This window comes from Heterocephalus glaber, unplaced genomic scaffold, assembly GCF_053883595.1.
Source record: "Heterocephalus glaber isolate CG9 unplaced genomic scaffold, H.glaber_assembly_v1.0 deba00001504, whole genome shotgun sequence".
Lineage (NCBI taxonomy): Eukaryota > Metazoa > Chordata > Mammalia > Rodentia > Bathyergidae > Heterocephalus > Heterocephalus glaber.
This window is the reverse complement of record NW_028258324.1, coordinates 74,667,041-74,694,312: the sequence shown is the minus strand read 5'-3', so window position 1 is coordinate 74,694,312 and position 27,272 is coordinate 74,667,041. Positions and strand designations below refer to the sequence as shown.

General features: G+C 44.2%; 1 protein-coding gene across 11 annotated transcripts in view; it reads right to left on the bottom strand.

Moving 5' to 3' along the window:
* Positions 1–27,272, bottom strand: part of Ano10 (anoctamin 10) — a 158,678-nt gene that overhangs the window by 94,351 nt on the left and 37,055 nt on the right. For 6 of the 11 annotated variants that reach the window (XM_004835076.4, XM_004835075.4, XM_021257686.2 and 3 more), the window contains exons 8-11: positions 26,644–26,718; positions 24,904–25,086; positions 10,079–10,270; positions 5,780–5,908 (exon numbers count right to left, since the gene is read on the bottom strand). In XM_004835076.4, the coding sequence (XP_004835133.1) occupies positions 5,780–5,908; positions 10,079–10,270; positions 24,904–25,086; positions 26,644–26,718 (579 nt within the window). The other 5 variants (XM_021257730.2, XM_087186892.1, XM_021257747.2 and 2 more) reach the window with 3 other exon arrangements.

The window sequence follows — 27,272 nt, the reverse complement described above, 5'->3', positions numbered from 1 at the left end:
TTTCAAAGGGGAAACACAGAGCCCCTCGAGGTAAGTGCTGGACAAATCCTGTTAGCCAGTCCCTCAGCCTGCTGACGCCTTTTTCAGGCCTTTAGATTTTAAAAACATATTCTCTAACTTACTTAGCTTCATGGCTTAAGATACTTTATAGGTATTTTAAACGTTCCTGATAAAAACATCAAACTCATGGATAAACTTTACATCATAGGCTGATGAAGCTGCTTTTCTTAATTTGAAATTATTTACTTAAAAGTTACAAGCTATAGGGCCGGGGATTTAGCTCAGTGGTCCCACCACCTGCCTCACAAGCGCAAGGTCCTGAGTTTGATCCCTGGAACCAAAAAAAGTTACAAGCTATAAAACGTGTGCTTTTCAGTGACTCCACTAAGTGGCAGTGCCCTGATTCCACTAGACTGGGGTCCAACCGCTGCCTGGGGGGAAGCTTCCCTTGGCAAACCTGGATTCTAGGGACACACAACACCCCATCCTCACCAGGTTTGCTGGCAGCAGGGTTACTTTACACATAATTAACGTCTCTCAAAAACCATTGACAAAACCTGACTTCTTGTTTGGGAAGAGTCACTTGCTGTGTAAACTCAAATTTTAGGTTAACTGGGTGTAGGTTGTTTCCTTCTTAGTTCTGGAAAAGGGAAAATAATTCATTCATCTTATAACGCATCCTGCACCAAAGACAAAAGATTTTCTAAGCAATTTTTACAGTTACACAGAGTGCAAGTCACTAGTCTTAGGACAGCTCTTAGGAGTCTTAACAAACATACTGAGCTATGAAACCAGTCACAATCAAGCTACAGCACAATTCCATTGGCCCCAAACATGGCCTCAAGCCTGGTATTATTCCTACTCCTGGAAACCACCCAGGGGTAAAGCCCCACCCTGGACCGGGTGCACTGCAGCCCACCAGCATCGACCCAAGGGCAGAGGCACCCACGCTGAGGGATGCACCCCCACTCTGCTCCATCCTGGGAACCCTCGGCGGGTCTACAGGCCGAGCAAGATCAGCGCAGCCTAGGACACAGCTGCTGCCTTCCTGGGTTCCTTCCTACCACCGAGCAGCCTAAAGGTACCACGCACCTGCACTCTTCCTGCTGCAGTCCTCCTGCCAGCAGGTCCTCGGCTGTGACCTGTCGCAGACTCAGTGGTCACCACAGAGGCGACAACCAGTCTCCGCAGCAGCCCAGCGCTGGGAGCCAGCACAACCGCAGCCCCACCGCTCCCTGCCTGGCTAGAACAGCTGGGGACAGCCAGCCTGCACTCTGCAGGTCACCCTCCACCCGTCCTCCCGGCGGCTCCCTGACCTCAGCTGGGGGGGCAGACCACACACACGGAAGACCGCCGACATGTGTGCAGGCAGCCCCAGGCATCTGTCTTTTCCCAGTGGCAAGATGGGGCTTTTGAACTCATGTATGGAAAATGAGAGATGCTCTTAGTCGGTAATCAACATTCAAAACCCTTCTTCATCCGCGTGACTCTTTAGAAACAGGCTCCATTTTTACTACCGTTTACAGCATAATGCAGCTGGCCACACATTTTACTAACACAGATGGAGTAGCACCAAGCGAGGCCGCGGGAGCTCCCAGGAGCCACCGTGAGGAGCCGGGGCTCCCCCGGGTCACCAGCCGCCCACGGCCGCTCTGGGGCCCGCGCTGCCCGTCACCTCCGTGTCCACCACTGCTGTCCTCGCCCTACAGCGTGGAGGCTGGGGCCTCAGGGCAGGGGGCAACCCTGGCTCTCACGCAGCCTCTCCGGGTGGGGGCTGCTCCCACGCGACACCCAGCACATGGCCCATCCTGCAGGGTCGCCAAGCCCGGGACAAGGCGCCCTCTCCCAGCCTCCTCCGCCTGCGGTGCCTCCCACGCGTGGCCGGGGCCCAGGCACGCGTCTGCAGCCCCCAGGACAGTTCCACTCTCGCCTCACCCTGCACCAGCAAGCGGGTTCCCCCATCCCCAGAGGGAGAGCCCGGGTCAAGATCGTGCCAGATGAATAAATCCTGATGTGGGTAGAAGGAATTCTCCAAATGGGGCTTGCAACTTTTACTCTGAAATTGGGAAACTAACCCTGTGGCAGAGGTGTGGTGCAGCACACCTGCCATCTCAGCACTTGGGAGGCTGAGGCAGGAGGATGGAAACTTTGAGCCCAGCCTGGGCAGTTAGTGACTTTGCAAGACCTGTCTCAAAATAAAAAATAAAAATGGGCTGGGGATGTAGCTCAGTGCAAAAGCCCTGGTTTGCATCCCCCTAACCCTACTCCCCAGTACTGTGAATCCAGACATAAAGGAGCCCCGGCCTCAGCCCACTGTGAGAAGACCCCCTTCATCTTATGAACAGATGAGACTCAGTTCTGTCCCTAACCAGCACTGGATGGGGGTAGGGCCTAGAGTCACTTCCTTTCCCTAAAGAATCTGAGCAAAGAATATTTTGAAACTCCCAACTAAACAAGCATGATGCAGACAGGCTCACTGGTCACCAGACCTGAAAACCAGAGAGAAATGCAGTGTGACTTCTGGGTGAGCGGAAGGACAGGTTTCAGTAAACAGTTAAAATTCCATACAGCTGACTGGGTTCTGCCTGCCAAGCTCAGGGTTAAAAGGAAACTGTGAATTCATTCAATACTTAAGTGAAGTATTACCTAACATTTGATTTTTGTAGGGTTTTAAGTCATTTCTCGTTTTCAGGAGTTGGACATTTTTGTGCAATTCGGTATCTAAAATAGTGATCTTCTGCTTGAAATTTGCATCAAAGAAGTGAAATAAATTCGTCTCAGAAGTGTCACTTAAGGGAAGTTATTCGCATGGTGATCTGATCTTGGGGGATGAACTGGATGACACTGCCAATGTTTGACTATTTTAACCCAGAAAAACGACATATTCATGTTTCCACTTCACACACTGGGGCCGCTCTCTTGTTCATTTTATGATAAATTTATGTCACAAAGACAAGTAGCGCTGAAGCGGCATCCGTGTCCAAAGGCAACGCTAGATGGCAGTAGGCACACAGGCACTGTGCCTGACGCTGCTTTCTCTACAGCGCAAGGGCTGTTTTAGCCTCCACTCGTTTTACCCTGCATTCAATTAAGACCTTAAAATACCTAAAATCAAAAACCTAATCAAGAAATTCAAGTTATTTGGCTTTGGAAACACAAGCCAAAAAACTAGTAAAGCTATCAATTCATCCCATTTTAAATTATGAGAAAACTAACATTCAACATCAACTTTCTAAGATTTGTGTTGTTAACACATTCTACCATAGAAATTATTTTAGATATTAATTTGGAGAAAAAATTAACATCTTAAATTGGACATTTCTCCATCAAATGTTAAAATTTATACAAGAATTTACATATATTTAAAACTTACTTAATATGATTTTCTTTAGTGAAATTTTAGGAATAAATTTTAAGAATAAACACATGAATGGTCAGCATGTTAGCACATTAATATGCTATTACCGGTCACAAAGCTTTTTAAACTTAATTAAGTACTAGCAATATATATGCTCCATGAAAAATAAGAAATAAGTAAAATAATAATTTTATTTTAAAATTAATTTTAAGTCTTTATTACCTTCCTTGAAAACACATTTTCAGATCTAAGAGAAAAATCTTATAAAGAAAAGTTAATTTGTTGAGCTGACTGTCTTGATGAAATTTCTGTAACATTCTTCTTTTCTACTTCACTGAGGTAAAACTAACATAAAAACTGTGTATATGCAAAGGGTACAGGTGATGTTCTGAAACAAGTAGACGCTGCAATATGATTATCACAATTAAGCTAATTAATACAGCCAGCACCTCACAGTCACCTGGAAACAGTCTGAGCCAGAATTCTAGCATGAGGCCAGGTATGGTGGCACACGCCTGTAATCTCAGCTCTTGGGAGGCTGAGGCAGGAGGATCACTGTGAGTTTGAGCCCCACTGGGCTACACAGTAAGTTCAAGGACAGCCTGAACTACATAGTGAGACCTTGTCTCAAAAAAAAAAGAATTCCAGCACAATCTTACCCACTTAGATGGTAACAAACCCAAAGTTTACTTTCTAGTTTATTTGTAAATGTTCCACTTTTGGATTCATTACAAGACCAGATGGTATTCAGCTGAGGTCTCAGCAACACTAGAATAAAATTAGTTAACTTGCTGATTTTTTTGCTTATTTCTGATGCGATCTCTAAGGCTGGCTTTGTACTAACACACAAAATGCTCATTTTATAACCCCAAGCTGGGACCTGCTCTCCGATGTGAGAAGTCAAGGAAACGGCCCGAGGCCAGCCACCATCCTGTAGGTCCGTCCTGCGGGCGGCAGATCCCACACCAGGCCAGGGGAAGCAGCTGCCTGGCCTGCAGCACACACAGGCCCCGACCCGGGCCAGGAGGGATCCAGAGCTCAGATGCAGCCGGCCCTGCCCGAGGCTATGGCGGACCCCAGGCTCGGACAGAGCTCCCTCTTCCTGGGGCTAGGGATGAGACCTTATTCCCTCCCTGGTCTTGTTGGACATTTAACCAAGAAATGGCCTAACAGCCAATTCCGCTTTTACTTCAGCACCGACAGTTGTGGGCCAGGGAAGGCAGCTCCTGTGGTGAATTCTGTTGGGCCCTGGCGAGTCTAGTAGTTTCAGGGCTTAGTTGGGGCCTGGATCTAATCAAGCCCACACACATGGGCAAAGGTGAGTCCCAGATCTGCCCAGTTTCGGGTGCAGCCTTCTCAGAAGGCCTGGGGTGACTCGCAGCTGGTCACTCCCACCCTCCTCTCGCACTTCTACAGGCAGCAAATCAGCCTTGCAAAGGGCTCCACAATCCTCCCAGCCCACACAGTTCAACAAAGCCATTCTACCCGCCAGGACCCTCTGCTCCGGCTCCCGCTCACTGCTGTCTGAAGCCCTTCTCCACAAGGCACGCTGCACACAGCACGGGTCACCGGCAGAGGCCCAGCAGACGGGAGGAGGGCGCAAACAGCACAAAGCAGGACATGTCTTGAGCCCGCACTGGAATTACAGTTCACCATCTCATTCCTCATGAAACACCGCTCTATGATCCTGTGTCATTATCTCTTTGCTTCCTTGTAACAATCTTTTTGGTCTATGTTTTGTATTCTGAGTAACGATACACTGTGTAGTAAATATTGTTATTCTTATTATTTGTTAAGAAATTTTTTTCATAAAATGAAAATAAATAATTTCCACAACTGCTCTAACTTGAAAATATCTCAAAATGAAAGGTCACAATATTCTTTTGAGAATGATAACCATTAGCAACAAAACCAACTTACTGCACACCCTTGTGTTTACATTTGGTCAGTGTTTCATTTGCACTATTGCAAGAGTCCATATTCTGAAACATGAAAAATAAAAGAAAAATCTAAAAAGTACACAGAAAGCCTACACATTCTTCATATGCAAAATGTTGCGCCTTTCTACGAATTAGAGTCAGAGTGTCTCACTCTATACCTATAGCACAAGTCATTAACAAACATTTCTTAGCATTTGCTTAAGAAAGCGGGAGTGATGTTGCCCTACTAAAAATACATGTTAGGTTCACCGACTCCTATTCCCAGTAGAATTTATCCACTCGGCCCTGGACAGATGGCAGTGGCCGGAGCCACTTCCGTTTGCAGCATGGCGTGCTGAGGTAGCAGGATGGCACACCTTGCAGAGCCGGACTGCTCCGCTTTCTCACAGCAAACGTGCATCACTTCACTGCAGGTATGAGCAGCAAGGACAGCACTGCTTGGGAACCACAGGTGTCCGCAGGGGATTAAGTGTCCACTTACCTCCACCACCACCACAATCAAGACGAGCTCTGTTTTTGAGTCTGGAAAGACTGCGTTCACTTGCGGAGACATTCCAATCAGAGCACAATTTGTGACCACAGCTATGACACTCATTGTTTCAAAAGCCAACTGAGAAAAGAAGGATGTGAAGTTAACACTGCAATGCCCCTTTCCACAATTCCTTCTCCTTTTCATATCCCCTGAAAGCCAAGGACAAGGTCTGCCTAGGTTCTACACATTCCAACCAAGTGCCTTTCAAACCGCTTTCTGTCGTATGATTTTCTTCAGCTTACAAAGTGCCATATTGTTTGAAGGTATTTTAGACACTTCTGGCTTGAGCATCCCAAAGCAGTTTGTTTCACGTTTCCAACCAGAGCGGCCTGGTTTGGAACCTGCCCAGTACACTGCTATCTGAGGATAGACCACCAGAGGCATGCTGGAGCATCCACAAGCATGGAAGACTGCAAGCAGAATTTGCTTTGTGAAAGCATCCTACTTTGACAGGTCACAGACATCATCCAGAGCAGCTATAACCAAGCTCCCATGGCAAACTGATCCCTTCCTAGTGGCACCTGCAGGACACTGGGAAAATACAGATGCCAGGGCCACTGAGACCACGAAACACGCTCATCCAGCAGGCGCCATACAGGACTGTGGGGCAGACTGCTGAATACAGAAGGGTCTCTCTTCTCCTCCCCGTATATAAAAAGTTACTTATCTCTGAATCTTAATTTTGTGAGTAACTCTATCTTCTTATTATGTGTAATAATTTTCAGTTGACCCTCTGGGTTTTCCCAATCATATGATCCAAAAATGATATCCTGAAACCTTACTGATCCCCCATTTGCCCTGTGTTTGCAGATTCTTTGGGCTTTCTGTGTAATCACGTCAGCTAAATTGAGACCACCTTATTTCTTCCTTTTCAGTGGTATGTCTTTTATTTCTTTTCTTGCTTAATTACACTAAACTTCCAGGACTTACACTGAATGAAAGTAGAAAGGCTAGACATATTTACATCGTTCCCAATGTTAGAAGGGAAGTATTCACTCTTTCACGAATAACATTAAAATTAGGGTTTTTAAATAGATGTTCTTTATCAAGTTGAAGTATTCCTATTTTTCTGAAAGTCAAAAAATGAATGACTGTTAGATTTTGCCAAACGCTTTATCTGTATACACTGATATATGATGTGATTTTCTTCTTTAGATGATTATGGTGAATTGTATTAACCGAATTTCAAATTCTGAAGCAGGCTTGCATCCCTAGACCGAATCTCACTTGTCATAGCATAAAATTCTTTTAACATTATTGCTGAATTCTATTTGCTGATAATTTTTAAAGATGTTTTGTGCATATATTCATGAAGAACATAATCTGTTTTTTTAACTCTTTGCTGAGTTTTGCTACCACATTGATACTATCTTCATCATAAAATGAACTGGGAAATATTCTTCCCCTCTTCTGTTTTCTGGAACTGTGTAATTTTGGTGTTAATTCTTCTTAAAATGATAGAATTCACCATTGAAGTGATCTAGCCAAGACTTTTCATTTTTGAAATTTGCAATTACAAATTCAACTTTCTTCCTAATTACAGGGCTGCTCAAATGATCTATTTCATACTGGGCGAGTTGTGGTAATATGTACTGTTTGGAAGAATTGGTCTAGTTCATTCAAGTTGTGAAGTTTACATTTGGGAAGCTACGGTGTCCCTTATTACCCTGTGAATGGCCCCTGGACCTGCAGTGATGCCCTCGGTTTCATTCCTCTACTGCTAGCTCCTCTCCTTTTTGGTCTTGCTAGAGGTCTGTCAACTGTATTGATCTCTGCAAAGCACCAGATCTTTGTTTCACTGATCTCCTCTATTATTTCACACTGTCACTGATTTGTACTCTTCTCTTTATGACTTCCTTTCTTCTGCTTGCTCCCGGCTTCCTCTTCTTTTCTAGCATGTGTATCTTGACCTGTAAGTTTGCCATCAGCACTGTGTCTCCCGGATTCTGACCTGCTGTATATTCATTTTCATCCAGTTCAGTGTATCTTTCTACTTCACATCAGCCTATCTCTCCAACCTATGGGCTATTTTGGTGTTGTTCAGTTTTCAAATGCTTGAGATTTTGCTGTTATTTTCGTTACTGATTTTCAGTTGGATTCCATTGTGGCCACAGAAAATACTATGTATGATCGCAAGGCTTTAAATTTTGAAGTTTGTTTTATGTCCCAGGAGATGATTCATCTTACTGAATCTTCTGTATGCACTTCAAAAAAGAGTATATATCCTACTGCTACTGGTAGAATGCTCCATAATATCAATTAGAAACTCTCATTTAATGGTATAACTGTGTTCTTCTGCATTCTGCTGATTTTCTATCAAGCTGTTCAGAAAGGAATGTTAAATCTCAAGCTATACTTGTCAATTCATTTCTTCTCTCAGTTCAAGCTTTTATCGCCCATTTTGAAACTGTTGTACAGTGCACACACCTTTACAATTGTTGCATCTCCCTAGACATTTGTCCCTTTTATCATCACAGAATGTTCCTCTCTGGATTATTTTTCTCAGAAGTCTACTTTCTCAGATATTACGTTAAGCATAACTAAAAACCTCAAGGGCAGAAAGGCTTTTGTGTTTGCTCCCATTTTTGGTTGCCATGTTTTTTCTTCCACATGTTCCCAGATTCCATCTTTCATCATTTTCTCAGTTTGGAGAACTCCTTTCAGCCATCCCATCAGGACAGGAGGCTGGCAACACAGTCCCTCAGTTTTCCTTCATCTGTGAGCGTCTTGGTGTTTTCTTTAGGAACAGAATCCTGTACTGACCATGCTTTTCTTGAAGGAGTTGCAATGTTGTGCTACTTTCTTCTGGCTTCCATGGCTCCTGGTGAGAAAATGGCCATCACCCTGTTTTTCTCCTTCAGTTAAAATGTCCTTTCCCTTTGCTGTCTTCAGTATTGTCTGTAGTTTTCAGATGTTTAACTATGATGTGTTGGCACGGATTTCTTAGGGTTTATCTAGTTTGGGGTTTGCAGTTTCTTCAGCCTGTTGCTTTAGGTTTCCTGCCAAATTTGAAAAGTTCGTGGACATTATTTCTTCAAGTATTTTGGCCCCTCCTCCCTCCTCTGCTTTGATAACTCCAAAGAGAAGAATGCTGACTCTTTCATTACAGTCATAGGCTGCTGAGGCTATGTTTATTATTACAATCTGTCTCCTCTCTGTTGCTCAGATAGGGTCATTTCTTTCGTTCCATCTTCCAGTTCCCAATTTGCTCCTTATCCCTTCCATTCTGTTCCTGTACCATCTACTGAGCCTTCTATCTCAGTTACTCTGTTTGCCACTTCTAACATATCAGTTTGACTCTCCTTTGTGTCTTCTGTTTCTTTGCTGAGATGATCAAATTCTATTTTTTCTTTCATGTTGGGGTGCTCATAATTACTGGCTAAAGCACTTTTATCATGGCTCTGATTTCAAATCACTGTCCTATATTTCTAATATCTATGTCATCTCAGCAGTAACATCTGCTGATTGTCTTTTCTCATTCAGTTCAGTATTTTTCTGATTCTTGATATAAAGAGTGATTTTTTTTTTTTTTGGAAACCTGGACATTCTGCATGTTATAAGACCCTACATCATCTGTAAATGTGTTCTAGCTGGTTACTCTAACACCATTTCAGCAAGGGAAGAGGGGTAATGCACTGTGACAACCAGATGGAGGTAAATGTCCAGGCTCCCCACTTAGGAACCTCTGGCACCCATGGTGGGAGGTCCTCAAGGCCGCTGCACCAGGGTGGGCATTCTGGTTCCCACTAAGCCTACACTGTTTCCTGCTTTCTGAGGACATGTATGTGCACCCATAGCCTCTGCTGTGCAGGGTGGCAGGAAACTCCATTCAGCTCTTCTGAGCCCACCCATCAGGGACTAGGGAGCGACCCTGGTTACTGCCAGGTGAGAGGATGAATCCAGGCTCCCATGCAGTCTCCACCAACACTGCAGCAGGAGGGGCCTCACGACTGCCCTGTGATGAAGGCTTGGCCGGCCACTTTCCAGAGAACTGGCAGAGTTCCACCCCTGAAAGGGTCCTTAACAATGAGACTTTGCCCCCCATCCAATGTTAAAACAAAAAGTATATAAGAAAAGTGAGGCCCAGGTGAGTTAAAGTGAATGACTTCTTAAGGTCACACAACTATTTTGCAGCTATGCAAGGATTAAAACTGAGTTTTTCTAAATCCCTCTTTTAAAAATTGCTTTATTTTTTCCCTTACAGTGCCTCTTGTTTTTAAAGAAAGATTTTTTTTCTCAAATAATTACCTGCCACACACCGATGCTGGCTGAAGGTTCAGAGAATGGACGTTTGAAGACCCTGCACATTTTTAAGGCATCTGAATTGACTTCGGTGAAGTTGTTTAACACAGCAAAGGCAGCTGCTAAGGGGTAAACACAGGAGAAGAGGCTTACGTAACCAAACTGCAGGAAGAGCTCCAAGTAATCATCAAAGGTACCCTGCAGATGTGAACAAAAGGAAAGCAGGCGTCGTTTTAATGTTTAGTACAGGAAAGATCCTTTGTAACACTACCAGTGTGTTGGCCTCTATTAAAAAACTTCAAAGAATTTTCATTAATTCTTTCTTCCCAGAGTTTTCATCAATTCTTTCTTCCTAAACCCAGAATTTATGTAATATTATTCGTAGTCACCAAAATAGAGAATGAAAAAAATATTTAGTTGTCCATTTCCTTAGGGAAAAGCCAAGTCACTGAATTATTACATTTTTCAAAAGCAAACAATAGCTACGCTAAACATGATTGCTTTTAGCAAACTAAAAACGAATGATGCACTTTCATTGTTAGAGACAATGCCCTCATGTCCTGGGTACCCCAAAATGTCAGTCCTCCAGCGTCCATTAAAAACTGATGGTGGAGCCACCAGAAGACGCCGCCCGCCGGCAAGCGCGCGCACGTGTGCCGACTGAGGCCGGGCTTCACCCGGAAGTCGGCCCTCTCCCGCCCCAGGCCACACACTCCCGGGAGAAGCTTCCTTTGGGGCGAGTGTGAGCAGGGCTATGGGGACAAGGACACGCACGCAGCTCCAGGGAGAACATGCCTTCCGGGCGAACCCGGGCCGCGGAGAGTGTGCGGAAGCCCCAGGCCGGTCCTCCTCCGGAGACAGCAGTGCACACAGCGGGGAAGGGCCCGGGAGTGCAGACACCCGCCTCGCAAGAGCACCGCCGTGGACGCAGTGACCTGGGCCGTGCGCGAAGGCTGCACCTGGGAGACACGTGACCTCAGCAGAGACAGACCTACCAGACCTACGCGCGACTGGGAAGCCACCAGGTAGGGACCCTCCCACCGCGCCAGGGACGTGGGAACACGTCCAGACACGCGTTTTCGTCAGACTGGGAGCCTCTTGGTGCATCTCTAGACAGAGACCCGGAATGATGCTGTGCTTCCTGCGGTGCACATTACAGCTCTAGGACGGGTAATTACCTGAGCCTGGAAAATGTGGACCCTTTCAGGGACAGTTTTGGCTCCCTGACATCCTCCTCGCCTTGGCCAAACATTGCTGAGACTGAGCTGCGGCTGAGAGCCAAGGACACCCACCATCTCCTTTTTCTTCCCCATCTAAGTCACGTGGCTTTGCCTAACTGCTTTGACACTGTCTCCACTTGTCTCTCAAATGTGGTTTCCCAGCAATCCATTTCACTTTAATCCTGTCTTACTTCTCTGAAGACTCAAACTACAAAATTTGAAAAGGGGGGAAAAAGTAACCCACAGTAAAGGAAAGTGGTGTACACGACATTGAACTGACATTGAAAGTGGTGTACAGGACATTGGCAAAGTTAACCCTTCATACTGGGACAGAATGATCGCATGAATGTCCCAATTCCTTGAAGAGGACACTGTCGATTCTTACATCATTTCTAGAAAATGTGTAACCTAAATCTTGCTCAGAAGACATTAATTGAAAAATATTTTACAAATTAGCTGTCATGCACTCTTCAAAACTAGCAAGGATAAGAAAGGCTTAACTTCTTTAGATTAATGGACATTACAGAGACATGAAAACTTAGAATGTCTGATACAAGCCTGGATCCTGGACGCAAAATCTATAGCTACAATAGACTATGAACTAGAGAACAGCACTCAACTAAATAATAAATCAATGGTAAATATAGTGCAGTATAGTCATATAGTATTTTAAATGTATTTTCTCTAAGAAAACAGAATTGAGTTTTAAAGGTAAAAACATTACTCCAATTTATTTAAAAACTATTCAGAAAAATTATATGTCATTCATAGAAAAAAATGAATAGATACAGTAAATATAAATACATTTTCCAAAGAAGTTAGAGTAGGAAGAATGAACACCAATTAAACAGCTATAAAGCACTGGGAAAACTACTTCAAAGGTATATTAGAAATGCCTTATACATTTCTTGAAACCTTCCTCTAGACTTGTTATTTTACAAAAATAAACTATAATCAAAACAGTAAAAACGTGAAGAAAGAGAAGAAAGGAAGGAGAGAGACAGAAAGCAAATACAAGACAGGAGGTAAACTTCTTGGATTGTTCAGTGGTTAGAATGATCACAGGTAAGATTTAGTTGGAGCTTCAGTGTGAGCTAGATCAACTCAGCTCCTAAAAAAAAATCAGAATATTAGCTCACATTCTAATTTCCAGGTAGGAAAAAAAGGACATGAGAAACAATCCACACATTAGTCTTCAGCAGTTCATCAATATGCAATGTTCTTAATATGATTGATCCTTTACCAGATAGGGGAACAAGTAGGATAGAGTAAACAATAAAAAAGAAGCAATTGGTCAGCCAGTTAATGGAGATCATAACAGAAGTTTTAAATCATTTACAACTATTTTTAAAAATTTAGAAAAAAATGGTAAGATGTTTTAAAATGAAAATTTTCATTTTTAAACAAAGCATCAAATATGAATACCCATATTGAAATACAGTGATGCTTCAGTTCACGAGCGCTTTTGTGAATAATTTGGTTTGCAAACAGAAGCATTTAAAAAATTTTGTTTTTGTTTGCAAACTTCCCACTGAGTGATGAACACAACTGTGGCCATCTTTTCCAGAATTGTGGAACGAATTAAATTCACGAACCAAGGCACCGCTGGCTTCAATATATGCATTTTGTAGCTCACGCCTGAAGATGTGGTAAAACTGTCATCTTTTCTCCATTTCTCTCTAACTTTCTTGTAGACTCAAATGAGTGATGTAAATGAACCCAGAAATAACAGGAAAAAAGGCCATTGCTTTGAAAGTTACTCATCTTCTCATTCTTTAAATTTCTTCCTTCTTGAGAACCGAGGAAGATCAGTCACTAACCCCTGAGCTAGCCAACTAATATGAAGTGGTGCTAAAGTTAAAATTTATTGCTCTCATTTTGTACCCTACACAAAAATTATAAACCTCCTTCCACAAGGAAGCACTTGCTTCTGAAGCCAGCGTGCTTCTATAGAACTTTGGCAATTTTTCCTTTCAGATTTTAAGTAGGCTATTTAATGTATCTTATGCCTTTTGCCTAAGGAGTTTTCTTTATCATGAATAAATTAATAAAAATTGTATTGTCATCTATACTTGGGAAGAAGTCTCTCTTGCGTGCAATGTGTGTGTGTGTGTGTGTGTGTGTGTGTATTATTCATTTCTTCTGAGAAGATATCTTAGTGTTTGTGACTTCAATTTCAAAGTAACAATAAACATTAAAGATGAAATATTGAAAAAAAACTGATGGTGATGATGCCACTGAACTATAGTGAAGTAATAATCACCAAAAGTTCACCTCCATAAAAACAACTAAACAATAAGCTAATACAATTTGTCAAAGTCAACTGTTTCAGTACTCTGGAATCTACCAGTAGGTTGGCAGCAACCCAGGCAGCGTTTAATGAAGAGAAGGACCACAATGTTGGGGCATTTTAACTTACTTTCATCTCATCACCTGCGCCTCAGGTCTGCAGCAGCCCTGAAACACAACAGCATTCCTAGCATCAGAGGGAACAGAGGGGGGCCAGAGATCTCCGAAAGCCTCATTCCCAAAGAGAAGTCATGAGCTGATCTGGCTGGCAGCATTCTGGAATTTCACTACTCAAAAAGCTGTCACTGGTCAACTTAAAGTCTGTCCCAGTGCTAAAGGCTTCTCTCCAGGGGTCTCTGTCAAATGTTCCCGTATTATGTCTTCCCAGTGTGCGGGGTGGAGCAGGGACAAATGTCAGACTAGCCACAGAGCTCAAAGGCAAAGCTGAGGAATGAGATGCTCATAAGTGATTGGAAAACTGCCAACATATTCCTGAAAAACGCTCATAGGACCACATCCACACTCAGGAAAGACCTAAGAAAGCTCTATGATATCACCTCTGATTGACCTTGATGCCAGGCACAAGCAGGAGAATAATGCTAAGGTAGAGCTGTATGCTTCCTAGTTGAGTGCTGGTAGCATACCCCAACACAAAAACAGGAACCTAACACACACCTATAGAATATTCAACTCAACAACTGCCGTACACACATGCTTCTCTAATGTATGTGGAATATTCTCCAAAACAGATGACAGGTTAGGACCCAAAACTATTCTCAATAAATTTAAAGGGCTTAAAATTATATAAAATATCTTCTTTGGAACAAAACTGGAAATCAACAATGAGGAAGTTTCAGAAATTCACAAATACATGAAATTTGAGCAACATATGCTAAAGAAACCAATGAGTCAAAGAAGAAGTCACATGAGAAATTAGAAAATAAAGATGAAAAATAAAAGTGAAAATACATTATGTCAAAACATATGAGATGCCACAAAAGCAGGTGTCAAAGGGAAATCTGTGGCTGTAAATGCCTCTGGTAAAAAAGAGGAAAGCTCTCAAGATAACCTAAACTTCTATTGTAAGAGGGTTAAAAAAGAAAAGTAAACTAACCCCAAAGCAAAGAAATAAATAATAGAATAGAAATAAATAAAGCCAAGATAGAAGATCAATGAAACCAAAAGTTAGTTTTTTGAAAACATTTTAAGAAAGAAACCACAGGGCCAGGGATTTAGCTCAGTGGTTTTGCCACCTGCTGCACAAGTGCAAGGACCTGAGTTTGATCCTCAGTATCAAAAAAAAAAAAAAAAAAAGAAAGAAAGAAAGAGAGAAGGAAACCATAATGGATTACATAGGGAGGAAAAAATATAAAAGAAATAATAAGAATAACTGAATATCATAAAAAATAATTACATAGATGAAATGGACAAATTCCTAGAATGACCTATCTACAATAAGTGACTCAGGAAGAAATAGAACATCTGGATAGATCTATAACAAGTAAACAGAGTTGGTTATCAAAAACTTTCCATAAAAAAAAGCCCAAGCCCACAGAGTTTCATTGGTGAATTCTATCAAAATCCAAAGAAGAATTAATAATAATTCTCCTCAAACTCTTCCAAAAAAGAAGAGTAAGGAACACTAACCAACCAATTCAATAAGGCCAGTATTATCTTCATACCAAAATGAGACAAAGACACTGCAATAAAACTATAAAACAATATTCCTTATGAATAGAAATGTAAAAGTTCCCAAGAAAATACAATTCAGCTGGATTGAACAGCATATTAAAAGTCTACAGCTGGCCAGGGATTTAGCTCAGTGGTTTTGCCACCTGCTGCGTAAGGGCAAGGACCCGAGTTCGATCCCCGGTACCAAAAAAAAAAAGGTCTATAGCATGACTAAGTGAGATTTATCCTAGGATTACAAGGTTAGTTCAACATATGAATATCAATCAAAGTAACTGACAACCTTAATAAAGTTTTTAAAAAAGACTCAGAAAAACAAAATCCAATTTTTTTTGCAATAAAAACACTCAACAACTGAGGAATAGAAAGGAACTCCCTCAATCTGAGATAGTTATCCATAAAAAAAAAATCAGTCAGCATCCTAATGGTTAAAGACTGAAAGCTTCCCAATGAAGAGCAGAAGCAGGATAAAGATTTCTGCTCTCAACTCTCTCATTTAACATTGTCCTGGAGGTTCTAGGCAGAAAATTGGGCAAGAAAAAGAAATGAGGCATCTACAGTGAAAAAAAGTAAAGGTATTTCTGTTTGCAGAAAACAATCTCATATACAAGAATTCCTAAAGAATCTACCAAAACATTTATTAGACCTAACAAATGATTTCAGTAAGATTGCAAGATACATGATCAATACATGAGAAAACAATTCCACTTATCATAGAAATAAAAAGAATAAAATATTTTAGGTATAAACTTAACTAAATGAGTATAATACTTGCACACTAAAAATTACAAATCATCTCTAAAAGCTGATGACGTGGACCCAAATATCTGTAAAGACACTGTGTTCGTGGATCGGAAGACTTCATATTGGCAATACTCCTCAACCCGATCCAAAGGTTCAAACCAATTCCTGTTCACAATTAAAACTACATTTTTTTACAGAAATGGATACAGGCTAATGATAGCACAGATGGAATTTCAAGGGATCCCGAACAGTCAAAAACAATCTTGAAAGTGAGGAACAACTTCCTCATTTAGAAATCTACCACAAATCTACAGTAATCAAGACAGGATGGCACTGCCATGAGGACAGACACAGAGATCAAAGGGATAACATTAAGAATCCAGAACAAACCCCCATACGTAAGGTCAGCTGATTTCAATCAGGGTGCCGAGAAAACAGTCTTTTCAATAAGTGGTGCTGAGAAAACTGTGTATCCACATGAAAAAGAATGAATATAAATTCCTTTCTCACATCAAACACAAAAATTCATTTAAAATGTGTAAGAGTAAAATCTTCCTGAGCTTAAGATTAGGCAATATTCTTAGATGTAACCACAAAAGCTCAAGCATCAAGAAGATAAGCGCGGCTTCATAAAAATGAAAAATATTTGAGTCTATGGAATGGAAACTATTGAAAAAAACTATTGAAACTACTGGAAAAAAGCCAAGGGGCTCAGTGGTCAAGTGCTTACCTAGCATGCATGAAGCCGTGGGTTTGAGCCCCATCTCTGACAAAAAGGGAGAAGGAAAAGAAGGAAATAAGAACAAAAAATGATAGACAGTGAAAAGATAGCCTATTAAATGGGAGGAAATATTTGAAAATATATGCCTGATGACACCTGTATTTAGAATATGTAACTCCTAAAATTCAACGATAAAAAGGCAACCCAATAAAAAATGAACAGATAATGTGAATATATTTCTCCAATGAAGATACACAAATAGCCAGACAAGGATAAAAAATTATCAATATCAGTCATTAAGAAAATGCAAATAAAACACACAATAAGACATCATTTCATACCCACAATGATAGCTATCATTAAAAAAATACATAAAACACTGAAGATGTTATCAAAAGCAGGACCCTCATACAGGGCTGGCTGGAACGTAAGATGGTGGTGCTGCTTTTGAAAATAGCCTGGAAGTCCCTCAAAAAGTTAAACAGAGCTAACACAGGATTGAGCAAATGGTAACATACCTTTATATAAGACATATGTTCACACAAGAAGTTGTACACAAAAGTTTATAGTACCATGACTCACAATAGCCAAAATGTAGAAACAACCTAGTATCCATCACTGATGAATGAATAAAAAAATTATAGTGTATCCATGCTATGGAAAATTTTCAACCACAAAAAGAAAGATGTGCCAATACATACTACTCGCGGATGAACTCTCTGTTAGTTGCTTCTCTTTCATCGCTGAGACAAAATACCAGACACCCAAAGTTAGAGGGGAAGGAGTTTATTTGGCTTACAGTTCGAAGAGGTTTCAGTCCATAATCAGCCAACTCCAAGGCAGGGATGACAAACAGGCATGACAGAGCAAAAACAACATGGCGCACACAGGCAGCAATGGTGACAAGAGAAGTTCACAGTGCCTCTCTGCCCCTTTTATCTTATTCAGGCTACTTAGGGTGGGAAGCACTCACACCCTTCATCCTAGTGCCCTTCAGCCTAGCATGGCATCATGAATCAATTCCAGCTTTTAGATCAAGCCTATGACCACGTGAGGTTTTGAGGGGACATCCAGACCCAAACCATGGCAAACTCTAACACACCGTGCTTAGTGAAAAAATCCAGATACACAAGGCACATTCCGGAATGAAAGGTAAACCTATACTTAGAGAATGTAGATTAGTGGTTGCCAGAGCCGGGGGTGACTCCCAATGGATGTGAGATTTCTTTTTGGGTGATGAAATGTTCAGGAATTCTAAGTAGAACTCTAACCCTGTGAGTTACTACAAGCCATTAACCCATTCCCCCCAGCTTGAACCACCAGTGTTAAAGCATGACTATCCCATCAGGCAGCTTGTACCACTGGTGGTACAAACAGATCTAATCACTTTTAAAAGTATTTTTATTAATAAAATCAATAAAAAGCCACCCAATGGGACAGTCATGCAGTGAGATAATACAAATCACAGCCCCATCATGAATGTTTTAAATTGTACACTTTTAAAATCTGAATTCTATGGTATGTGAATTATGCCTCAATTTTTTTAAATTAAAGAGTTAAAAAAAAAAAAAAAAAAAAGAGAAACTCAGATGGCAACAAGAAAGCTGCCCAGGGTCACCTTACTGGAAATAGCAGAAACACTGAAAGAGGCCAGAGAAGAAAGGCATTAGTGGTAAAAAATGGGCAAACCATGGAGGCGTGAAGAAACCACTCTGAAACAGTCTTCACCCTTCTTGGAGACAGGCACACGTGGAGGAGGTGAGTTACTCAGGACCTTTAGTAACCGGGCAAGGCGCCTTCCTGCTCCAGTCTAGAGGAAGTGAGGGCCTGCCCCAGTAGCGTGGTGATGGAGCTGCAGAGCAGCCATGTGCCCCAGGCCACACTCACACCTGACACTGCATCTCCCCGGCTCCAGCACCCTCGGCCTCAGATCACGCAGCACACGCACTCGAGGTGATTTTAGTGTGAAAGAAGTACTCATCACAGTGTTTTAGAGCACTAGTAAATATGCTCTCAAAATTGATAAACATAGCTATTTTAATACTTTCCCAATCAGTCTTCTGCTGAGAGACACACACTGGCCCAGGAGCAGTGTTACTAAGCCAACCCCACCTCTGATCAGTTTCTTTTCTTATTTCCTATGTTGCTGAAACAAAATCTGAACAAGATGAGGAGGCACAGGGCATGCAGGGAGGGCTTCTCTCAGGCACTCTGGGCATGCGGGTCAAGTGTGAGCCAACATCAGCAGGATTCTGCCTAAGCCACCCAGGCCATTTCCAGACTCGGTGGAGAGTGTCTCCAGACAGTGCCCGTGGACTCAGCAGGGAGGAGTTTCCAAGCCACTCCTTGGTCGCCTTTGCTCTAGAAAGCATCTCCTTCTGTTGCATCATCTAAATGTGCCTTTACAAAAGGCTCAGTGATATAAGGTTGGTTTACTTCCGTGAAGAGCGAAGAAACTGTGAGTCGGGAAGAGTAGAAATCTTAGCAATCAAGCTATTTTTACCACAACTCAATCTTAAGAACCCCTGATGCCTGTGTGTTCAGCACTCACAACCACACTCTCCCAGCTCGTAAAGGTCCCACGCTTTGCATAGCTGTGCAGACAGTCTCTCTCCGATGTGCCACTGGGCAGCCTCTGGGGGCCACCAAGGCCCTGGGCACTGGCAGGACACAGCGTGCAGGGAGCCCCTACCCAACACAGCAATGTGCCACACATGCAGCGTTTCCAGTGCTTCTACACTCCTGAACACTTTTAAACCAAAGAACACATGGCAAACCAGGGATCTAACCCAACAGCAAGGAAGAAAAAAAGGCAAATTTAACCCAGGAAACAAAAAACATACCCGCCAATTAACAATGGCTTAGCTAAGGTAGACCTTACCCTCCCTATTAGGCAAAAGCTGGCCAAGACCAGCTAAGACAGCCCTGTGAGGCTGGAGCAAACCTTCAGAACAAGCTAGTTATTCAGAGTACCACGTGTGGCACGCTGGGGGAAGTCACAATTAATTCTACATATCTAATTTGTTAGATGTATGGAGACAAAGATCCAGGTTCTGGGTGGCCTGTCCCATCTGCTCATCCATCTCAGATTCCCCACTCCGGCCTTTATGTAGTGCAGATTTAAAGGCAAGGAAAGAAAGCACAGCATGAAGGCAGTAATCAGGGCAGACCTCAGGGACAGGGCTGTCCTTTTCCTATTAAATATTACACCGAGTGTTATGGCTGGTATCTAGATGTCACTTAAAGCCTCATGCGCTCATAGGCGGGGCTTTTTGGAGGTGGCTGGATCTAGGGTGTGTGAATATGGATAAAGGGTGTGTGATGTCTGAATTAGCCCCCAAATTGGATCAGCACAGTTCTAGGCCCCACCTGGGTGTGGGTGGCACCAATCAATAGGCTTGTATCCTGGATAGAATATAAAAGAACAAAAAGAAGGCAGGTTTGCTCTCCACTGCCTCCTGCCTGCCTGCCATGGACTGTTCTCCTCTGCCAGGCCCCTCTGCCAGGCCGCGCTGCCTTGGCACAAGCCGACTAGGGACTGAAATCTCTACAAACTGTGAGCTAAAATAAACCTTTCCTCCTTTAACGTGTGTGTAGGATATTTTCCCCAGTAACAAGAAAAGTAACCAAGACACCCAAGACACTGAGTCACTGCTAAATGCCAGGCTGTATGTTAGAAACAGGGTTTCTATTCTAAATAATGCCTTGCCCTTAGTGACCAAGAAAGAAAATTATCAGCTAATGGCATAAAAATCCTAAATATATACACTGCTGTGTAGCACACTCTACACAGAAATGTATATAAAAATATTCAACCAGTAATGTTAATCATTTAAATTTGAGCAGGTGTACCATTAGGAAATTTTAAATGCGACTAAAAATACTAAATAAGGAGATAATGACAATCACAATAAAATTTAAAAAATGATAAAACTTCACACTCAGGTTTTTTAAATAAAAAATCTCTTAGAAAATAAGAAAGACAAAACATTTTTAAACTGACAAAATGTCATGTCCCAAAACACAGAGCAAATATAACATGCAATGGTAGGAAGACAAAAAAATCAGGACTAAGGTAAAGATTCCTGTAATAAAATAGTACACAAGTGCCCTGGACACCTGAGTGAGCCTAACAGAACTGAAGAGAGAAAGGAGACATTATCTGTAGCTGAAATAACGGGGTATAGAAAAGCTATAAAGCTGGAAATATTAGGAGGGTGCAGCAAACTTGCAGGTGAAGATCCAGAACTCAACAGGGTCCCCATATGCCAGCCACATGCAGCCAGAAAAGATGCCATGGACAGGGAACAGGAGGCTCTACGGGCTCTCCACAGGTAACTTACTCATTATAAAAGAGCCTTTAAAATCTGTCACCAAGTTGACCGTGGGATCCAACAAGGTGGCCCCACTGCAGGGCCACTTCCAAAGCCACCACTGAGCCTCACGAGGAACCAGGAGGCCAGCACCTCAGAAAGCAAGGCAGGGAGCCTGTTCCACATCTGCAATTCTCAGACTTCTTGGTTTAAACTCTGAAAAGTTACTGAATGCGTTAAGGACACCCTTATGTGATTTCATCTAGTGATATTTACCAAATCAGAAATTAAACCTGGGAAACTTAATTTTGTTCATTAGTTCTGTGAAATAGTACCTTTTTTTGGTTCAGTGAAATAATAACATTAACTTAAATGCAGTATCTTTTGAAATATGATATTTTCCATAACAACAACAACAACAACAACAACAAAAATGTTTCAGTGCAAGGCCGACCCTCCTTTCCATTTCCGGCACAGGCAGCTCCCCCTGGTGCCACAATCTGCTCAAAGTGGAGCACTGGCTGCAGAAACCCAGCCTTCCATGGCCACACAGCTGGACAAGCAGCAGCCAAGGAAGGACAGCGTGGCCAGTGAGGACCATGGGGCAGCACAGCCCAGATCCTGGGTGGGGACAGGGCCAGGGGCCCCGGTGTGTCACCCTTGGGGGTGTGACAGGATTTCTTTTTCCTATTTGTCCTGCATTTTCCAAGTTTTCTACAGTAAGCAAGCAGGCACCACTGTTATAATATACATGTTTTAAGTTTTAGCTTTCTCCCAGAGCTGGGTAATGTTATCTTAGACTCAACTAGAGCAGTCAGTTGAGATACAGAACATGCACTTCTACACTCTCTAACTTCAGTGCAGCAAAATGCACCAAGAAGGAAGGATGGGTGAGTAGGACACCACCACCTAAAATATCTAGGTGGCTCACGACACCTCCCCTCTCCACACATGCAGACCGTGGAAAGCAGATGTCGCTCTCAACTGGAGATGAAAGCAGGAGCATGCAGGAGATGAGGAGGGACATGGCCAGGCCACGCGGGACCCTGCAGGTGAGTTAAGGAGCCCTGGCCCTGCGAGACCAATGGGGACACCCATTTCTCCACTTCGAAGCAGAGAGCCATGCGGTAGCACAGGAAGTCACCTGTGAACTCTGTTCCTGATTTGGCCACTGGGTGACTTGTAACAGAGCTTCGGATGTCTGCTTTGTGTCCGACCCGAGCATGACTCCAGTGTTGTCACACGTCAGTAAGTGCTGGACCCCGCCTCCCTCCACAAAAGTGCTGTCAGAGGTCCTGGATTTGGGCAACACCACCCCATCAGTGCTAGGTTCTCAGATGCAGGAATGGTGCGGATGAAGAATGTGCTGTTTGAGCGATTGTGCAGTCCACCCTGGCCAGGGAAAGCAGGAGGAGCCATGTGCAGAGGGCTGAACTCGGGCTGGGGCACTTTCGGGGATGCTGCTGCTTGCCCAATTTCAGGAGAAAGAAGAGCAGATTCTGATTATAGGAAGAGGATTAAGACATCAGAGACAAAACTATGGAGAATGACTAGGAGCCAAGGAAGAGGCAGGATGCAAACAGCAGAGATGAAGGGTTGGCTTCCTCTGAAGCAGGAGGGTGCTAAGGACTGGGGAGGCTGCAAGGGGGAGCCAGCGGGAGAAGGGGGACAGTCGGCAAAGGAGCCCACTGAGGCCTCTCCCGAGGGGACAGAGCGACGAGCGTGGGGTCAGTGTCCACCAGAGGCCAAGGGACCAAAAACAAATGTGGTCCCAACTACCATCCTGACCTGTGCACGGAGAGGATCGTGCGGAACAGAACCCTCGGTGGGCAGCCCTCAGCCAGTCTGGCCAGGACGCTGCCCCGGGTCCCCGCTCCCCACCTGTCCCTCTCCCTGTGTGCCGCCCCTCCCTCGTTTCATCTGAGAACACAACAGTGCAGCCGTCGTTCCAGTTGTGCTGTTGGGTTTATACTCTGAACCTTCTTCCCAAACCCAGCACCGCAGAAAATGCTAGTGGAAAATTTAGATACGTGAATCAAAAGACCTGATCACCAAGCAAAAATCGGGAAAACAGCTGCATAGGTAAGAGACAGATAAAGTGCAAGACAGCAAGGTGGACACGCCCAGGGCCCGCAGTGGCGAGGATCCTTGGGAATCGAGCACCCCGGCCCCTGCAGTGTAACTGGAGCCACCCAGCGACCAGGACCAGGGGGAGGACAGTGGCCCGCCTCGAGCAAAGGCAGACAAGGCCACAGCTGAGCCCAGGATGACAGCTGCGTGGACAGTGATCCACCAGCACAGAGCCGAGCAGATCTGTGGGACCTGGCTTTGTCCAGATGGGAGCTCAGGGCCGCACGCGCCCGGCCATGGACCAGGGACCTGGAGGCTCCATGGAGGCGACTGAGAGGCGGGGAGCGTGGGCAGTGGGGGAGTGGGCAGCTCTTGCCCAAGATGAACTTACAGACCAAAGTCCTGCAGCGCAGGAGAAAAACTGCAAGCCAGCCAAGAAAGTCAGTGATCTGAAGACGATTCATCCCAGTGGACACGAGATCCAGGAAGTCTACCAAGATGGGTCCTCAGTTAACAAGCCAAGCAGCAAGCATTGCCTGGCGAGCAGGAGGGCGCTGGGCGGGAGAGACACCCAGGCCCTGCCCGGCAGAGACGGCGAGCCTGGCCTGACCCCAATGACAGCGCGTGAATGCACAGCTGGCTCTTCACGAGTTGCAGCTTTCAGGTACCCCAGCAGCCACCCCTTAATAATCTGCTTGCAGTTCCTTTACATGAGTCAGAAATTCGGCCTCAAAGGGAACAGTTTCGTATTTACAACAGCACTCATTTAAACTAAAATCACACTGGCATTGGATTTTTCAGCACTGGGTCAGAACCTTTTGCTTGAATGAGTGTTTTCTCTGAGTTTGGGGAGTCAAGAGCATCCACGCCTTGCTTCTCCCAGACCTTCTCTCCTGGCTTCATCCTCTCTGGTGCAAGTTTCCCAGCCCCTCTCTGCAGAGCAAACAATTCTCTAAATTGCCCTGCACTGCGGCTGCGCAGAACTTCAGCTTCAGGACAGAGCACTTCAACACACAGTTCCAACCTCTCCTTTGTTTAGTAGTCCACATAGCATGTGATATGTACACTCCTTGTGTGGAGTTGAAGCGAGTACACAGCACGTCTGCATTCCTTTCTTACCCCTTCTCCTTCCCCTTCCTCCAGTCGTGACCCTCTTCCCCTCTGAGAAAGATCTCTCTCCATACTTCCTATCATCTATCTTTTCTTTCGCTCTTTATTTGTATTTTAGGTTTCTCATAGGAGAGAAACCATGTGATATTTAAGCTTGTGTCTGATTTATTTCACTTAACACTATGGTCTTGAGGTGCATCCATTTTCCTACAAATGACTCAACTTTATCCTCCTTTATAGCACAGTAGTGCTCCACTGTGTGTAAACATCACATTTTCTTTATCTATTCATCTGCTGATGGACGTACAGGCCACTTCCAAGATCTAGCTGTTATGACTTGTGCCGCTATGAACATGGTGTGCGTGGATCACTGTAGTATGAGGTCTTTAACTCTTGGGGTGAACCCTAGTATAATCTAGTACAATTAGTAGAAGGAGAATAGCTGCATCGAATGGAACTGCTGATGAAAATGTAAAGTGCTATGGGAATCAGTACGGAGAATCCTCAAAAAGCTAAGCCTAGAGTTTGCACCTTTTAAAGTGGCTCACAGTGAAAAACCGGCTGGGAAACACTTAGAAGTTGTCACGTGTGAGACACAAGTGTACTGTGTTGTGGAACCCAGTACAGCTGTGACTCACGCTCGGGCATGTGAGGTTCAGCAACACTCCAACTTACCAAATAGGTGCTCATTTCTTTTTCCAGGACGACCTGCTCATAGAAGGTGGCATCAATGTCCACCTTTAAAGCCTGGACCTTCCTCTTCACCTTCACACTGTGCTTCTTTTGCAGCCAGTAAGGAAGAAGAGACTCGGCAATCTGGTTAATGATCTGGGAGGTGATCAGGAGGGTGGCCAAGCTCTAAGGAGAAACACAGAAGTCATGCTGGGCAAAGCAGCTTCAAACCCTAACAGGACACAGCTGTGCAACAAATACAATGGGAGCTCCAATGAACAGTGTGCTGCTGGTATACGGACTAGGGCTAGAAAAGCTGTGTTTCAGGGTATGCTTATAATTTCCAACTCTTCACAGAGAAGACATTAAAACACAGGTACAATTATAAGAGGAAACTGATTAGTCAAGAACTTGATTAACGCATCAACTTGAAATCACGTTCCTTGCCATCTCGTCCTGACTACAACACAGGGATCCACATGAGGTTGCCAACTCTGAAAACAACAATTCAACTAAAACATTTTTAAAAAATTAAATTATAAATTGAACCTATAGTTCTTCAGAGTAGAAAACAGAAACAGAATGGAAGCAGCAGGGCCAAGCACCTCAGGGCTGCTGCCTCTTCTCGGGACGCTCTGCCCAGCCACATGAAAAGTAAAGCTGCCGTCATTCCAGGTATGCACTTTCACAGGTTGCCTCGTCACTTAACATACTGTACGCTTTTCCGCAGGTCACTGAGAGTCTTTTCACCTGCCTAGAGCACTGCCGCTGAATTGTTCCATTCCAGCTTTCAGCGGGAAGCATCCGCTTCCCAGGCTCTGCGCACAGGAGCCCGGTGCTCTCTGGCGCCTGACTAGGGGAGCTGAGGTTCTCTGAAGAGCTACCCTGGGGTTTCCAGGGAGGCTGAATTAATTTCCACTCCACCACACCTCGAGCTGCTGGCCTTATGACTTTCTTGTTAAAGAGCCCTCCTCCGTCCCGCCCTCTGACAGCCCTAGAAACGCGAAGTCCCCCAGCTAACACGGAGCGAGGGCGGGCACCTCCAGCTTGTCCACAGCACATGCATTCGCTTGATTTGCTCGAGTTTCAAAACTGACGTTTAAAAGGCAGTAATAGATCTGGCATAGTTGTTAAGAACACAATAGTTAATCTTACTTTTACGCAAGCTGTTAGCACCACAACTACTTAAAAGATTATGCAGATTTTTAAATTTCCTGAAAAATTACCCCAAGCTCTAGCACAAGCACTAAGAAGCCTGGGCCTTGCGACACTGCTCACTAACAACCTCAGAATATTAGAAACCAGAATCAACACCTCTTACTGATAATTGGCTTGGGTATGAAAACACAATCTAGAAATTAGTAATTTGTACACAACTTAATAGTCAATATTATATGGTCCCAAAATTACAGCACATCAAAGTAAACATAGGACTTTCTCCAACACTTCAGGGAGGAAAGAGCACTGCACAGGATTTACTGGTCTGTAAAACTCACCAACCGGTTAATCTAAAAATAAAATTCACGAGGCAAAAGCTCAACTTCTGAACACATCTTTGTTATTACAATCGCTTTAACAGAACTAAATATGTAACTGATTTTACTGCCTGATGTGATTAATTCTGTGAGTTATGTTTAACTCATTTTCAGCTGAGCATGGTCCACAGTGACAACTGCATTCCCTGAATAGAGGAAACCACCGCTGGACTGAAAAAGCCGCTGCTTTTCTGTCAGTCACACTCACCTGGCCCAAAAGCTTCATGTCCTTCAGGACGAAGGCGATGTAGAAGAGCGAGGCGAAGCAGTTGAGGAAGTTGAACTGCGGAGGAAGAGCAGTGTCAGCTGCTGCACTGCGGGACCTGGCAACACCCGCAGAGGCAGAGTCAAGCACACAGGCAGGGGCTCTGCTCGGAGGGGATGGCGCAGTGCGGGTGCCGCAGGGTCTCCTCTGCCCCTGCCCCCGCTGCACACAGCTGTCAACTCCGCAAGGAGCGTGAGGGGAGCGGGAGGGGAGCCCTGGACAGTGCCGAGAGCACAGCGCACCGTCTGGGAGTCCAGGGCCGAAGAACACACATCCCAAGTCCCCGCCTGAGAGGCGGAGACCGAGGCCCAGTGGGTCCTCCTGCCCGGGTGCCTCCTGCCCCCCCATTCATAGGAAGCCCCCAACCCAGGCCAGCCCAGCAGAACCGGTGAAGGGGAGTCAATCAGGCCAGGGACACGCTCCCTCAGTCCCACAGGGAGGTGCCAGGGTGCGGGCCGCCAAGGCAGAAAGGCCCGTCTACCACAGCGGCCCAGGCCCAAAGCCCCGTACCCCAGACTTGAACCCACCCCCCAGGGGCCGGCGGGCAGCTGGGGGCACTGGTGGGTGACCCA